At 44.0% G+C, this 18,077-nt stretch overlaps 2 protein-coding genes across 2 annotated transcripts in view; one reads left to right on the plus strand and one right to left on the minus strand.

Annotated features, from left to right (window-relative positions):
- The window catches only part of LOC311041132 (gamma-aminobutyric acid receptor subunit alpha-5-like), a gene marked incomplete at its 3' end in the record, with an annotated part of 52,802 nt that overhangs the window by 5,056 nt on the left and 29,669 nt on the right, over positions 1–18,077 (minus strand). The window contains exons 5-7 of the mRNA XM_084051634.1: positions 17,389–17,532; positions 4,189–4,341; positions 1,915–2,126 (exon numbers count right to left, since the gene is read on the minus strand). Of these exons, the coding sequence (XP_083907760.1) occupies positions 1,915–2,126; positions 4,189–4,341; positions 17,389–17,532 (509 nt within the window). The remainder of the gene's footprint in view (positions 1–1,914; positions 2,127–4,188; positions 4,342–17,388; positions 17,533–18,077) is intronic.
- The window catches only part of LOC311041131 (gamma-aminobutyric acid receptor subunit beta-3-like), a gene marked incomplete at its 5' end in the record, with an annotated part of 110,586 nt that continues 100,344 nt past the window's right edge, over positions 7,836–18,077 (plus strand). The window contains one exon of the mRNA XM_084051633.1: positions 7,836–7,948. Within this exon, the coding sequence (XP_083907759.1) occupies positions 7,836–7,948 (113 nt within the window). The remainder of the gene's footprint in view (positions 7,949–18,077) is intronic.

Below are 18,077 nucleotides of genomic sequence, written 5' to 3' on the forward strand. Positions count from 1 at the left end.
AACAGGGGGTCCTCTGAGTTACTAAAGGGGGTCCGCCATATCTTTATGTGATATGATTTTTCTTTTTACCATAACCACTCGAAACCTAGCATCCCTTTTCTGAGGAGAACTTTAGCCAAAATAGCAGATCTACAAGCCCACAACGCCTCGCGCTACGAGGCGTTGTGGGCTTGTAGATCGGCTATTTTTGGCAAAGAGGTATAGGTGTAGAGGGAAAAAAGAGCAGACCAAGTCAACCAAAAAAAGTATAATTTACTTGAGCACCTGCCCCTCAAAATGTCTGTGCACGCCACTGAAGGAATGCATAAGTCATCTGACCTTTTTCACGAATGCAATCCAAAACACCAGACTATTCTGCATGTCCACAACAAAGCCAAAGTGAACAAACCACCGGAAACACCAGTCAGTAGTGCCAGAGATAAAGACCCTTTCCATTGTACCAGTAACAGTTGAACTCTAAGAAAGTAGATAAGGAGCTGCAGACCTATGCCTTCTTAGGACCCTGGAAGCACGGAAACCTTATGTACTAAGTACTAACCGTTGCATGGAGAAGAAGCTGAATCTACAGGGCAACATTCTGTTGCACACTATGGCCCAAGAAAAGGTTGTTGAAAGCCACATCCTTGCAGGACGTTGTCCAAATTGGACAGTAAGCAATTCGTGGAGCTTCCAGAAACACAGGAAACAACCCCCCTGTCTCAGAGAGCACCATCCCTTTCCGGCAAGTTAGTTAAAATGGGAATATCTGGAAGATATCAGGATCCTACAATTGGATGCTGATGTTGACATTTTGATTGGGACAAATTGGGGTGAACTGACAACGGTTGTTTTGACGGGCAAATAGTGGTTGTAGAATATCCATCGTCAGGCTGGAGAAGCTGTCGGTCCTTCTTCATACAGTACCTTCTTCATACGACATACACTGTGGGAAAAATAGCCGATCTACAAGCTCGCAAAATGTTGCACTGTGATGCGCTGTGAGCTTGTAGATCGGCTATTTTAGCTATGTGTGAATACAAATATATATTACATATTTCTTTTACAAATCTTGGCAAATCTGCCCAAAATAGGGATGCCAGGCTTAATGTGGTTAAGATGATTTTTTCAGACGCACACGGCCGCCCGCGACAAAAGCTGGACTGTGGTCAGCTTTCAGGCTTAGAACGCCTGCCGTTTAATCACGGAGCGATTCCAGGTATTCCTGCTGATCCAAGCGAGAACACAGGCATTGTGTCGTCTGAAAAGCCTACAGCCTTTCTTATGATGATTGACAATGGATTCGCAGGAGAGTAATTTAAGTATAATGGTCTAGAGTAGGATAAAACTAATATTATACATTTTTTACATAATATGTAAAGAAATATATATATACATTTGGGTATGCATGCGCACGTTTGTGTGCTTGTTTGTGGAATGTTATGATTAGGACTATGACACACTATTACATAATGCAACCGACACCTACAGAAGCCACCTGCTTGTGCATACACCGCCTATAAGCATTAAAGGGATAGTTCACCCAAAACATTACTTATTTTCTATCAATTACACACCTCATGAACAGGGGCGGATTAACCCTTCGTGGTGCCCGGTGCTTGGCTTAAAAGGTAGGGTAAGTGATTTTATTTGGTTAAAATAAGTGTTAAATCTACCGTATATTCTCATAGTACTTTAATATTTTCTCATAGTACTTTAGCATTTCATAGGAGACTCGAAATTGACACTTTGAGTCTCCTTCCGGAGCCGCCGCCGGTCATCAAATTATTGGCTTAGGAATGCGACCGGAACAAAGAAAACTCCATGAATTCAAGTCTCTATGGGGTGTGTAATCAATAGGGAAAAAAAGTCATTTTGGGGGTGAACTATCCCTTTAACATTTCTTCCTTACAGTGCAAACAAAACGAAGCAGGTCACCTTGGGGTGCTGAGCCTCCATGGCCTTCTTCCCGTCCCAGGCCCAGCTCCTCTTGGTGAAGTAGTTGACGGTGGCGAACTCGATGAGGGCGGAGAAGACGAAGGCGTAGCAGACGGCGATGAACCAGTCCATGGCGGTGGCGTACGCCACCTTGGGGAGGGAGTTCCTGGCGCTGATGCTCAGCGTGGTCATGGTGAGCACGGTGGTCACGCCTGGGTTCCAAACAGAGACCGGTGGAGGAAGATTATATAGCAGGGGTCTTCAACAGGGGGTCCGGGACCCCTAGGGGGTCCTCAGAGTTACTACAGGGGGTCCGCCAAATATTTGTGTGTGATATGATTTTTTTTTTTACATTACCCACTTGAACCCTATAGCATCCCTTTTCTGAGGAGAACTTTGGCCAAAAATAGCAGATCTACAAGCTCACAATTGCGAGACGTTGTGAGCTTGTAGATCTGCTATTTTTGGCAAAGAGTTATAGGTGTAAAGGGAAAAAAGAGCAGCAAAAGTTGATCTGAAACACAATTTTATACAATATAGAGGGGGTCCCCGCTTCATCGCTCTCTCAGCTAGGGGGTCCTTGGCCTGAAAACATTGAAGACCCCTGTTATATAGGGTTGCAGCTATGTAGTCAAAAGTACATTTCTCTTATGGGGGTCCCTGGTACAAAATATGTTCAGATGGGAGCAGTGTTGATTTCGTCGACTAAAACTATGACGAAAGATTTTCGTCGACTATGTTTTTTCATTGAAGAAAACTAGATAAAAACTAAATAGAAACTAAATTATGATGACTAAAACTAAGACTAAATGTACTGAACATTTCGTCAACAAATAAAAACTAGACTAAAATGTTAGGGAGGGAACTAAATAGTGGAGAAGAGATCCATTAGAACTAAGTCATTTTATGTTTGGTTGCGCTCGGGTGCTGCACACTGAAAATAGCAGATCTACAAGCTCACAACACGGCGTGCTGCAACGCGTTGTGAGCTTGTAGATCGGCTATTTTCAGCACGCAACCAAAGTGTAAAATCAGACATTACGACGTCATCAAGGCACAGCCAAAATACATTTTAATCGACTAAATCAACTGTAGATTTAGTCATCTATAACTTTATGATATTTAGACGACTAAAACTAGACAAAAACAAAAACCTTTCAGATGACTGAAATATGACTTAAACTAATTTTATTCAAAAGACTGACAAAAACTAAATCACAGTTTGCTGTCAAAATCAACTCTGGATGGGAGTCAAATACATATCAATTTGGGGTCCCTGACATGAACCCCTGGCATAGGTCATAGGTCAAAATGTTGTCTGTAGCCCAAATAAAATATATTTTGCATGGAGAATGGGGTGTGTGACTATATAGATCTTCCTAGCCTCTAAAATCTTCTTTATTTCTGTGGCTCTGATATGGAAAATAGCTAATTATATCAGAGACAGGTCTGGTTTGAAGTACTGAACATTTTTGGTTTCTGCCAGCAAACTCTGTACAGTAAGCTGCTCCACTGTTAATGAAAATATGACACAGAAGGAGAGGCAGAAATATGAGCACATTTTCTGGTTCATTAATTGATTTGTTGATTAGATTTAATGTGCTTAAAAGAGAAAAAAAATTAAAAGACAAGTACATCCCAATGTCCAATGCAATGGGTGCAGTATCAAAGAAATACCTTGTAGATTAGAACAGAAAGATCCACTCACCTAATAGCTAGACTGAGGAAGAGCCTGTGTTCCCACTAATTAAATAAAATTAATTAAAATCCCTGAAATGGGAAGCTCAAATGCCTCTGTTAGTTTGCCATTAACCACTTAAATCCTATATACTTCATTGACCGGGGTCCCCCAGGGGCCTAATTTGTTCCCTCGAAAACCAAATCTCCAGACCAGAATAGGTACACTACGGGTCACATGGTTAAAGCAGCACTTTGTAACTTTCCTCTTCTACTCCGGATTTGAACCCGGTTTCCTGCGCAAGTGACATTTTTACCATTGAGCTAATAAGAGCCTGCCTGCTTGCTCAGGGGATAAATTGAATCTTGACCATCAGGTCAAAATTCCGATCCTGTGTCTAGGTGAGACCTTTGACACGATCTAAATGTCTCAATAGAAGAGCAGGGAGACCAAATACAACCACCCCAATTGTATGTTATATACAAAATTAGAGTACATGTTATTCATTAAAAACAAAGTTGTATAGTGCTGCATTCACTGTCAATGTATTTAACGATAATACAATAAGTTATATTAATAATTTGACTGCTACTCACCGAAGACGGTCCTGGCAGGAACGGACTCTCTGTTGAGCCAGAAGGACACCTGGGACAGTATGACGGTCATGAAACATGGCATGTATGTCTGGATGACAAAGTAGCCAATCTTCCTCTTCAGGTAGAAGTGGCACATCATCACCGTGTACTGGCCTGCAGGTGAGCACACAAACACAAAGCTTGAAGGACGAAGTATAGACATGCAGGCTGGCTTGATATGAAGTTTTTTTTTTGTTAAAAGATTAAAGCGCTATATTCTGATAATAATCATTGCTATAGAGTGTTTGTTCCAGCTCTTTGGTATCCCTACCTGAAATGCTATTTATGTTTTTAATAAAGAGCTGTAGAGTAACAAACACCCTAGCAATATACTGTATAGCTATGAGAATATATACTAATTTAACACTCATTTTAACCAAATAAAATCACTTACCCTAACTTTAAGCAATAGTACAAAAATAGCAAAAATAGCCAATTTACAAGTTCAAAACGTGAGCTATTTTCACTATTTCAAAAAATAAATAACTGTGTTATTATGAAAATGTGTGAACATGCTTGCGTATATCAGCAGGCCCAGGTTGAAAGTTAATAAACGAATGGTTGCAGACAAAAAAATATGTCTAAAACATGTGTGTCACATCACAAGATGGATGGGCGTGGATTGAGATGCACCCAGCGGCGATCTAAAATCAGATGAATCTGGAGAAAACTCAAATAAATAATGCATAAAAGAACTGAATTTGTGGTTATTTGTGAATGCTAGGTAGTGGCAATTGCCATCCCCTGGGAACCACAAATTACGCCCCCTGGCTTGACAGATGGACGGACATAGACGACAGTTGCACACTGCTTAGACTGAACCCACATTGCCTGCAATTGGTTTGTTATTTTCAGCACACAGTCACTGCCTATATTATGTACTGTATTTTTTGTTTGTTTGTCGTTGTTGTTATTATTTATTTGTATTTTAGTTTCTTTTGTATTATTGTTGTTCAGTTTCCTTTTTTGTATTGGTTATTTGTATGGGTGAATCATGACAATAACACATTTTTTGAATATTTAATTATATTATATACTATATTTAATAAATACCCCTTTTTGCAGCTTTCAAATATGTGTTGACACAGTATTAAATGTTTTATGGTCATGATAAAAAAAAAAACGGCCTCACAGCAACTCGCTGATGACAGTGCTGTCAAACATGTCAATGAAGCCATCTATGAAAACAGTTCAATCAGCAACACAATGTTATGCAATTTGCAGTGGGGGTCCCTGCTTCATCTCTCTCTCAGCTAAGGGGTCCTTGGGCTGAAAAACGTTGAAGACCCCTCCCTGCCCTATAGTGAATGGAAGAATTACTGTGTACTGTGGGGCATGTATCTGCTGTACACCCGTTTTTGTGTGTGACATTATTAACTTAAGAAAAAAGAGAGGAAAAAAACGGAAATAGATGTTAATCTTCGTATTAGATGGAAAAAGGTGAGCGCTGATAGTTAATTATTCAATGTCTTGCATTTGACAATGGGACAATGAACAGTAAATGCATGAGCCACTTCAAAAGATTGAGAGAGCGAGAGAGAGAGAGAGAGAGAGAGAGAGAGAGAGAGAGAGAGAGAAAGAGACAGAATCTCTTTAACCAACTGAATATTGCATTTGAGGCTTTATAAAAGCCTTTATCCAGCAGTTGTTTCCCACACTACTGTGCAGCAAAATCCCTGAGCGTTAATTCAACTCATTCTATGTACATAACATAAAGCACGGACAAAATATACTCCTTAGTTCACTGAACACACAGGAGTCTGCAGTGTGGTTCTGACCAAACAACTATGAAATACACTGACTATATTATACACGCACACAGTCACACACACACACACACACACACACACACACACACACACACACACACACACACACACACACACACACACACACACACACACACACACACACACACACACACACACACACACACGTTATGTATTACTGTGCTTGCGAGGACATCAACATTTTAGGACGGCAATTTCATGAATGTATTTTATTTTATCATTTTGAACCCTAAAAACCTGAAAAAGGCCGATCTACAAGCTCACGAGACGTTGCACGCCGACGTGACGTGAGCTTGTAGATCTGCTATTTCCGGTGTACGCAACCAAGTACGAATCAGGCATAACTCTCTAAACACTAACCCCTATACCAAACCTCTACATGTCTAAGCCTACTCCTAACTCTAACCATAAAACAACCCTTTATCTTGTGAGGGCCAGGAAAATGGTTCTCTCATGTCTATTTGTCAAATTCTACTATACTTGTGGGGACCTTTGGCCCTCGCAAGTATAGTAATACAAGTACTCACACACGCACACATGCACATGCACACGCACATGCACACACAAACACACACACAGAGTAATACACAAGGCTTTCGCTGGGCAAAATCGGATTTTTGAGCCTCCCTAATCCCTGGTTACAATCTGCATCCTGCCATCAGAGAGAGAGAGAGAGAGAGAGAGAGAGAGAGAGAGAGAGAGAGAGAGAGAGAGAGAGAGAGAGAGAAGGAAGGAGGAGAGGGGTTGTCCTGGGAAGTGCTGAGCCCTGCCCACTCTGTCCTCCCAATCCCATCACACGCACACGCACACGCGCACACACACACACACACACACACACACACACACACACACACACACACACACACACACACACACACACACACACACAGAGAGAGAGAGCATGATCTCTGCCGCTGACTCCCACGTACACACTCGCCGACTCCCACGCACAGTACTCTTCAGCACACATTAACACACACACACACACACACACACACACACACACACACACACACACACACACACACACACAGACAAACACAGACAAACACACACACACACACACTCTAAGAGCCGCTTGCTGAGAGGGACACTCACTACCGCTAATCACAGTTGGTAACGGAAGGGGGCTGAAGCGTGTTGGACACTTCATTTACTTCTTTTGCCATTCCTGACATTCCTATTTTTGTCTTTGTGCATAGTGTGTATTTTCCTCCACTTCTGTCAGAGCTGCTCTGTTTACACAGAGCGGTGGCATCATGTCGGTGTCATCGCGGTCACTGTGACCGGCCGGGGAATAAACTACAGCAGCTGTGATTGAACCTCGGAAGGCGTACGCCGGCCGTGGAGGCTCGTATCCCACCAGCCACCCCCCCCCCCCCCCTCTCTCCTCACCCACCCCCGCACCCCTACAGCTACGACACCGGGACGTTATCGTTATTTTTGTTTGTCATCCCATGTTTTGTGCCGGGGAGGGGAGCTTCGTCCCAACACCCCTCGACACGGTGCGGTCAAAGGCCATTTTCACCGCCATGCCTGGCGCGGGACGCCCTCGCCGCCACCACCAGCGCCCCTCACCCTTGTCGGGCACCGTCACGCCCCCATGACTCCCCGTCACCCGCTGCTGCCGCCGCACCGCCTATCGCCGCCGCCGCCGGTAACAGCCCCTGACCCGGGAGGGAAGAAGAAGAAGAAGAAGAAGAACCCGGGTAGACCGTCGTTTTTTGGCCCTCCAATCCTGACAGGATTGGAGGAGGAAGAGGAGAAGGAGGAGGAGGAGGAGGGGGAGGAAGAGGAGTAGGAATGAGGAGGAACAATATGGTCCTCTGGTGGATTGTACTGCTGCTCTCCTCCCTGGGCTTCCTGAGTCGGGACGTCCGCGCCGAGCTGCCTTTCGTCTCCGACAACAACGCCGCCATGCTGGTCGATTGGTGAGTAGGGGAGGAACTCACTTTATTGTTGGGGGGGGGGGGGGGGGACGTCTGAGTCTGGAGCCCACGAGGGGTCCAAATGGACTCTTACGGTCTGTAACACTGAGAGGGTACAAATGTAACCTCTTTTTTTATCTTTGGAACCATGATCTACACCAGGGGTCTTCAACAGGGGGTCCCGGAACCCCAGGGGGTCCTCAGAGTTACTACAGTCGGTCCACCAACAACGCTCACAACGCCTCACGCTGCGAGGCGTTGTGAGCTTGTAGATCGGCTATTTTCGGATGGATGGAGTCGATGAGAGTCGGGGAAAAGACCAGACCAAGTACAGTTGACCAAATATTGAGGGTTTAAAGGTTAACTGTCTGAAAATACACATTAACTTCAATCCAGATATCTATGATATCTATGAAAAAGTTTAATCTGCGACACAAATGTATACAATATGTAGTGGGGGGGTCCCTGCTTCATCTGATCATCTCTCTCTCAACTAGGGGTCCTTGACCTGAAAACGTTGAAGACCCCTGATCTACACTGTAAATTCCTCAGTGTTCATTTAATGCATACAAATGACCCGTAAGGGTCCAAGAAACCCCGGTACCCTTATGGGTCCATTTCGGTTTTGAAATTAAAGAACCACTGCTTTCATTTGTTGTGGTCTGTGTTCTTTGCATGGCCCACTGCTACTTTCAGAATGAGTCGAGTTACTTCCGGTGCAATCCTGTCTGTTTGTGAAGGAGCAAGTCCTTTAAATTGTAAAGCCTTTAAAGGAAGACTAATCTATTACTTTATTTAGCCCAGGGAAATGCTTCTTCTAAGATCCATCCATCCATTCATCCAACCAACCAAAAGTTGACCTACATAGCAGGTCGAAAAGTCGTCCTGTATGTCAAAACGTTTACCTGTGGATGGCCAAAGAAATGTACCTATAAATGCTACATCCGTGCCAAGTTGTTTAGGTTTGTTTTGGTCTGGCGGGGTGCGCCCTTCCATTATAAACCCTCATGAGGTGGTTTACAAGGTGGGGTCATAGGGGTAATGGGTTCATTCTTGTACACTGATACACAGGCAGCTCGCCTGCCGCAACGCCTGGAGCTCAGTTCATCTATGATTGTAGGAAATCTTCCCAATATGTCAGTTTGCAGAGAATGAAACATTTTGTCTTTGTCCGGTGGAAACCTAAAATTTCCAAAAATGTTACTTTTCAGGATTCTAATTCAAAAGTAGCAGATCTACAAGCTCAAAACGCTTTTGAGTGATGCTGCAGTATGATCAAGTAGGGCATTAATTTAAGGAAAAACAAGTTAAAATATGGAGATAATAGGTTTCCACCCGACAGCAACAATATGCTACAGTACACCTCCACCGCACAGGCACATAGTCAGAACCCAGGGCCAGGGCTTGTTTGTTTATGCTTCACAGTAGATGCACACAGACTTGAATCCACAGTGCACTGCTTGCTTTATGAAACACGTTCACGTTCAAAAAAGGGGGGGAAAGTGACAGAGATAATAACAGATTATCTCTGTTATTAATCTACTTTTCTCTGTATTTTGCCCCCGACACTGAAGCTCGTCAGCAAACTCAAAGAGACTTGGCAGGATTCCATAGAGAGAGAGGGAGAGAGAGAGAGAGAGTGACTTGGGGATGATTGATGATGATGGTGGATGATTGTCCTCCTTTATCAGAGGTCAGGGGTGAAATGGTGAAAATCATTTGTAGTTTTTGTTCCAGCCTACTTGGCGAGACAGATGTGTGATGTGCAGGGTTCTCTGCAGTGCAGCAACACAGACTTACAGTACATGTCCACTAAACATGGCTGTTTAATTTTATGGAGGTGATAGTATTGTCCTGCATGTGGGACAAAATCCACTGTCTATGTATTCCGAAAAGGTGAAACCTTTCTCAGCTCTGACATGAAAATGTAATTCTATGTATTTCCAAAAAGGTGGGAGAAAGACGGTTATTGGCCGAGTTTCCCAAAGAGATGCTGCGTAGGGACTGCGTGCGGTCCTTACGAAGGGTCTTACGTGCGTCCACACAGGCTGCGCAGTACCTTAGCAGGCACGTAAGAGCCGGGTTTTCCTAAAGCAATTTCAGGTTGTGCGTACTGCGTAGCCTACGAATATTTTTATCAGATGATCGGATCATCCGTGTGAGAGTACAATTTGTTAACCCCGGGTTCATGCATAGAGCATGAACCATCGCAGCAGCTCGCCCTACCCAAAAAAAAGAACAGATCTGTAAGCTGTCGACACGCCATGTCGCAGTGCGTTGATAGTTTGTATGTCGTTTTTTTTGGGTAAGTGTCGCACGTTAAGCGTCGTAATGGCTTCGTCCAGGAGATCTAACGTGCGTGCTGTTTCCCGAAGCCAGTTTAGGCAGACACGTAACGCTGTGCTCTTGTGAACCTACGACGGTGGCGTTTCCCGAAGCAAGTTTAGATAGCACGTAACGCACAACCAGCTGCTACTAATGAAGGCAGTGCGTAGCGGGGTGGAGGCTCTTACGCAGCTGCCTAGGCTACTGAAATGGTCCGTTCCATACATTTGATGGTCCGGACCACACTTTGAGAACCACTGCTATAAACACGTCTTGCTTCTCTAACACAAACAGAACATCCACTTCCCTCCATGCTACGTGTACATGTAATTAAACTGCATCAAAACAAAACAGGTGTCAATATTTAACTGTCTCAGAATTGAAGAACTAAATAATTTACACGCACGTGGGTTCCAACCGACAGCGGCGATATAAGGGATAATGACACACAGTAATTAGTCTGTTCAGATGCTTTTTAACAGGTGCTCTCGCCTCTAGGCAATTGTTTTCTACCGTGCGCATCTGTTGATGCTGTTGCTTAGCTGTTGTTGTTTGAGATGTTGTCGGCTCTATTTGCTTTCATTGTCAAGTACTGTGTGCAATTTCAAAGCTGATTCTCCCCGTATCGGTGTGAGACGCTGGTGGTGCCGAGTCGACACAGCAGGGCCATTATTGCATCGCTCGGTGTGAACACCAGCTTGCCATCGCCTTGCTCCAGGTTGCACAAGTCCACTTCTGTCGACGCGCCTGCCTTGTGATGTAGAACAGTGTTTCTCAAACTTTTTCAAGTCAAGGACCCCCAAATGAATATGTATTTGGCCGCGGACCCCGATGTGAGAAACATTTGTGCCAGGGACCCCCAGAAGAGAAGATTTATGTTAAATAGCAGATGTACAAGCTCGCAGCTCTGTACGAAGTGACGTGCTGTGCGTTTGTAGATCTGCTATTTTTGAATAGCCAACGTATAAATGGATAAAGTGGTTAACATTATTGTGGGGCTATATTAACTATACTTTAGCTGGGGACCCCCTGGAACCCCCCCAAGGACCCCTGGGGGTCCAACGGTGTAGAAAGTAATCATAACCTTAAAATGTCGCAAGAAAGCGCTTTCCTGCCTGTGCTCGAGGTCTGTAGTCTCTCCTGTTTTTGTTTTGACTTAGCACTAAGCTCTGCTCCATTGCAGTTGGACTACTTCTGAGTGCTGTGACATACATCAGTCAGCACCTGCTGATTCTTGGAGGATCTTCCCTTGTAGACAGGAAGTAGGAAGAAATAATCATCCAATGAGATAAACATTGTTTAAAGATGTTGCTCACTCATCTTTTTCTTAATATGGTCAAATGTTATTGGGACTTTCAAACAGCGTAGCAACTTTGAAAGAGTATAGTAACTCTGTGAAGCATCACAGTGCAGAGTGTACTGTCTGCCCGGCAGCCAGATTAGTTGATTCAAGAGTCAAGACATTCCTCAACTGAACAATACTGTCTGCAGTCTCTGCACCTATCTCAATGAGGAAGTTCCAATGTTTGGAACTACAGGATGCAACATCCCGCTTTGCGGCCAGATCAAAGCGTGACGCAACTCTCTCTTTCAATGGGTCTGCTATGAATGGAACATGTGTCCTGCTACCTTTGTCTGATTTAAAAAAGGATACTTGCGTATTCTCACCATGGGCTTTGCCCTAGGATTGTAATCAAAGTAAAGACACCTTCCACCTCCATGCTGAGAATGTAAAATAGCCCTCTGGCTCACTCTTAATAACACCTTATCTGTTCATTGGCAGGGATTCCGAGTTTTGCCCTTGTATTACTTTTACTTCACTGACTTTAGGGACTTATAGGGGTCATATACTGCAAAAGCGGATCTCTGCCTCTATCTAAAAGAGACAGTTCTGGATTATTTTGTGCTTCCCCGTCATGGCTTACAGGTCTTATCCATGATTGTCAGAGATTGCAGAAGAGGGTTAGAATATGATATGTCGTCGTGGCCCACAGCCTATAGCCAGTTAGTCAAGCAGCGAGCTATGTATAGGGCAGGCTAAACACTATACTTTGTTTACTAAAGACCCCCAGGGCTCTGCAGTGTTGCCAGATGTACGATATTTATCGTATTTGTACGAGCAATAATTCCGAAAACGCCCAAATGTACGATAATTTAGCCATATCACAAAAAGGTGTGTGAATTTACTAAATTCCCTAGCTGCTGCTTAAGGATCCGGTTTGGCTATTCAAAATAAGTCAGGAAATCAGGAAATCTGACCCTAGATCTGTACTTGGAGGCATTAAAAACACCGGTCGCGTCATTCCTGTCTAGTTTTAGGCCTTTTTTTGTGTAAGGTCCAGGAAGTTGCCTGCTTCCACGTGTTTTGTCATATAGGAGTCTCAAAGGAGATTGTTTCTTACACTAAATACATTTTTTTTTGGTGAAATTACATATTTGCACGTGTGATCTCTTTTGGATGTGTACAATAGTTTTCCTTCAAATGCGATAATTCTAAGCCTCCGGTACGATAATTCAACATTTTCCATCTGGCAACACTGGCTCTGGTGGGGGGGGGGGGGGGGGGGGGGGGGGGGTTAACCGGTTCATCAGCAGCCATTTTTTTCAATATGTTGCTGGTCTTTCCACAGTAGTAGAGTGTTCTTTCACTCTCACCCCCCCCCCAAGGTTGGTGCCCAGTGCTGCAGCACCTAAAGTCCTTGCATTAAGCCAGCACTGCTTATAGGGCTATTTTCATTGGATATCAATGAAATTCCCACAATATGGATGTTATGGTTCAAGCGGCTAAGTGGCAAGTCACTCTGCTATAGCCTTCACAGTCTACCAGGCACAACTACGGTCCTAACGAGCCTGGGTCAGTTTTTACTGTGCATCCAGCCAGCTAAACCAGTTCTAACCAAGACATGCATGGTAGCTGCCGACCAAACACCAATAAGGAAATCAGTCAATCAACCCCCTGAGCTCTTTAGCCACGCGGTCAACCAGAAAAAGAACAGGCTGGGGTTTCAGGTGTGGTGTATACGGCAGTGGTTCACAACCTTTTTCTGGATCAGATACGATTGGTATCCCAACCTGAAAGTGATTTTTTTTTGTTTCTGTTTAACCCATTATAATGACCCATTATTATTTTATACTTTGGCTATTCAAAAATAGCATATAAACAAGCTCGTAGTGTCGGCACGAGCTTGTAGATCTGCCATTTTTGAAAAACTTTGAAAATGTGTGCAAATCTTTGAATATATATTCTTTTAAAGCAAACATTTATTACTCAAATCTTTGCTTCAGGGGGTCCATAGAACAAACTATTCTGAGATGGGGGTCGGCAAATACATATCATTTTGTGGGTCCTAGACATGAAAAAGTATATAGGCGAGAAACATGGACACAGGAAGACATTTGTAGAATCTGCCTCAGGTCTTAATGGGTTACACTAAAGAGCAGGAGAGACAGGGGGACTCCTGTCACTGAACAAAGTTACACTCTATATTAGTACTATCACAACATAAAGCTACAGTATTTAACACTAGAAAATATTATCATTAACATCGTGTTGTGGCAATTATTTGGGGGCCCACTTGCAATAACCCCCTCCCCTACTCCTCGACCCACAGGTTGGGAATCACTGGTGTACAAAATAAGGACGGGGGTCCATAGTTTTTCATGCCGTTTCCGGGCGAGTGTGTGTGGGGAAGTGTATTACGGTTCCATTTTACATAAGGGTATTAAGCAGATGCCTTTCAGTCTATTCACTCCCCTCCCCCTCCCCTTGTATGTGCCGCGGCTTGGCAATCCAATCCCTACACACACACACACACACACACACACACACACACACACAGGTTTGTATTGCTATACTTGTGAGGACACCAACGTTTCGTGAAGGTGATTTTATAAATGCCATTTTTACAGTTATTTGACATTTTAAACCGTAAGCCTGAAGCCGACAAAACAGCAGATCTACAAGCTCACTCGCTGCACACGACACAAGGCACACAACTCAGTGTGAATCAGCCATTACTATATCTCTGATCCCTACCTAACCTCTACATGTCTAATCCTAACCCCAACCTGAATCATTTCCTAATTTCCTAGAACCATCTCTAAAAATTCTGAAATTCTACTATACTTGCGGGGACATTTGGTCCTCACAAGTATAGTAATATGAACACACACACACACACACACACACACACACACACACACACACACACACACACACACACACACACACACAGGCAAGCAAGCCAGGGAGAGCCCACCAACCAATCCGCAGCCGACCAGTGATGTCATCTACTTATGCAAAAGCTGATGGGCAGTTGACTGAAGATTAACCCTGAGGGCTCAGCCCTGTGTGTGTGTGTGTGTGTGTGTGTGTGTGTGTGTGTGTGTGTGTGTGTGTGTGTGTGTGTGTGTGTGTGTGTGTTGCGTGCGTGCGTGCGTGCGTGCGTGCGTGCGTGCGTGCGTGCGTGTGTGTGTGCGCGCGCGCATATGCATCGCAAAATCCAGTGTTGATTTAACCACTTAAACCCTATATACTTAAGTTGACCGGGGTCCCCCAGGGGTCAATACCAGGTGCCCTCCTTTCTTCCCTCTACACCAAATCACTTAATTTGTCAAAAATACACGATTTGAGAACCTTACAACGTGCGACGAGATTGTATAGATCTGCTATTTTCACTATTATTGATATCTCTTTAAAAGTTTCTGGAAAACCTCAACATTTTAACACAGCAATGCATTGATATAAAAAAAAGTACTTAACATTTCAATACTTAAGGATTTTTAAAAGCAAGTACTTTTACTTGTAGTTGAGTAACATTTGACCATGTAGTATACTTTGACTACTGCATGGTCAAGTAATGGAGTTAGTAGTATATGTGTCCATCACTGCATACAGATCTATTTTTACACTCCCAGGTTTAAATGGACGCTCTGGGTTTTATAGTGCAGGCTCAGGCAGAGTAGGTGGATACACCCATTGACCCTGATCTCCCGGTAATGACCCCCACCCCCACCATTGCTCGCCTACACTTGACTAGACTTATATTAACGCCGAGGATTTTACAGCAACATATCGGTCCTCCACACAGCAATAGGAGTGAAAAAGTAGGGAGGCACCGATATATGTCGGCCCAAATATCTTTTTGCAGGTCAAATTTACAGGAGTTTTTAGTGTGTGTATGAAATGTAAGCTTACCATAATCACAGTAAAGATTATCATGTCATATTCAAGGGCTTTTTTGGTAACTAACTCCAATTCTCAAATTCAAAAGCAGCAGATCTGCTACTTTTGATGCTTTTTTTGTGACGCTGTAGCATGATCAAGTAGGAATATTCCCCTTGTTGGTTTGAAATGAGGTGATGGTTCCAGATATTCTTTTGGTATTGTGCAACAGTACAGCAGCTTCTGTACCCATGTGTGGAGGATGCACTCTAAAAATCCCCCGTGTTATTTTCCATTTAGTACTCTCCATTTGTACTCTCTCAAGAGTAAAATTAATACTCAGGGTTTTTACTGCGTACAGGGTTTTACTGTGTACAGTTGGTGACAGCTGGTGGTGTGTGAGTCTGTTCACTCTCATTTTGCACTGCAGTAGTGTGAGATTATGAGTCCTGCACGCACGCCCTCTCTCTCTTTCTCTCTCCCTCCCTCTCTCTCTCTCTCTCTCTCTCTCTCTCTCTCTCTCTCCATCCCTCTCTCTCTCCTCTGCTAGCAGCATGGAGGCTTTACAACATGTGTCTTTCTTTGACGCGTCATCAAAAAAAGGCTATACCGCTTGTGCAAGGACGTGCTGTGATTGGCCAGTAGCCACTTTAAGTGGCAGTTGGGTGCGAACGCTCACCATTATAGACGATTCTGTCCCTATTGGTACGTAACTCGGAAGGCGCTGAGTCGGCTCAAGCGAACTTCCCAATGTTCGGCACAGCGACCCGCTCGCTTTAGCTCGCTCGGCGGTGCCTCTCGTGCAGGCACGTGCACACATAGACATGAAAGGGGGCTTGAGCACCTGCCCTTATACCCGTTGGTAAAAAAAGTACCCTCTCCAGACAAAAATGTATAAATAAATCCATTACCCCCAAAAAATAAATTTCAACTGCCCGTAGCAGCCTAACGGTGAGGCCGACGGAAATGGCAGTGAATGTTGGATGCAACTCAAAGTGAACCTTACTCAGGTATCTAGTTCGTTGCCGTCCGACCTTCCTAGAAAAACGTCGACAATGGCCAAAACTTAATCGAAAATCGGCGATCGAAAATCGTTTTGGCCATTATCTCTGGAACGGAAGGTCCAATCTGCTCAGTTCAAATCTTGTTGGATGCGTGACTTTGAGGACATTAAATACCTTTTAGTTTTTTCAGGTTTTCGGACCTAAAACTATGGTAATCGGGCCGGCCGGCAATAGGTGCCCTTTTGAAATTCCAGCCCCTGCCTCTCTGCACGTCCCTGCTCTCGTGGCCCAGGTTCTAAGCCAATGGGACACAGTGTCCCATGGGGCATTATGGGCATCACTTCCTGTTGAATGAAATGTAACGACTGACGACAGGAAGTGGTTCCCAAAATTCACTAGGAAACTTGTGGACAGCCTTTGGTATGTCGCTTCTTAGACCAGTGGATCTCAAAATGGGGTCCGGGGTCCCCCAGGGGGTCCCCCAGCTAAATTTGTTGATAAAACATCTAAATAAGTTTAACCACAACCACAAGCTCTACAAGCTCACACAACACGTTGCATTGTGACGAATGGTGAGCTTGTACATCTGCCGTTTGAAAAATCTTGAAGAGAATATGACAAATTTGGCAAAATTGGCAACAACACAACTCTTGTATGGGGGTCCCTGGCACAAAATACTTTCAGATGGTGGTCCGTGGCCAAATACACATTCATTTGGGAGTCCTTGACAATGAAAAACCCATGAAAAGGTTTGAGACAAGGTCTTAAACAGAAGAAAGACAGCAGCACAGCAGTAGTCAAATCTAGTCTATTCTTTACTAATCTATTTAACTCACTTTTTTATTTCGCTCCAGTCTAATCTCGAATTGTGCTGAAAGCACACGCACGCACGCACGTACAGTACGCACGCACACGCGCGCGCACATGCACGCGCACGCACAAACACATACCTCTGCTTGTGCTGATGTCCTCCGTTCCGGCGGTTTGCCCTACGAGGTGGTACTGGTTCAGTCTGGAGCCGTCTTCCGCCACCACCACGGACTTAGCGGCCCCCTGGGTCCACGTGTAGACCACCTCTGACACAGGGTACGCATCTGAGAGAGAGGCATAGAGAAAGAGAGAGAGACACACTGAGTTACAGATCGGTAAGGGTCCATTTGGTTCCTAACTATCAATCGTTCAGCTGGGGACCCCCTGGAACCCCCTCAAGGACCCCCAGACCCCACTTTTGGGAACCACTGGTTTACATCTCCTGCACCTGCATGGGTGCTTGGACTGACATGCACTATAGGACACTTTTGGCACATTTCGGGTGCATGGACTTAAATGCAAATACACACATACACATGACATCATGCAACACAACATAATTTGCACATACATATGAAGATGCCGCAATGGAAATAAGCCGCTGGCTTTTTTTTTTTAATCTATCCTTTTGGTGGTGTGACAATGTATGCAATTTTACATTATGTTTTGTTATCAATAAATATGTCATAATACAAGTGTACATAATACATGTAAGAGACAATGTGTTGTGAGGTGGTCATTGCAAAATAACAGATTTATTTTAATAATCTATTTTCCAAAAATGACCGACTCACTGTACATTATCCTGCTTATTAAATTATTATGAAAT

This window comes from Gymnoscopelus microlampas (genome assembly GCF_963454915.1).
Source record: "Gymnoscopelus microlampas genome assembly, chromosome: 24".
In the NCBI taxonomy this organism is placed as follows: Eukaryota; Metazoa; Chordata; class Actinopteri; order Myctophiformes; family Myctophidae; genus Gymnoscopelus; species Gymnoscopelus microlampas.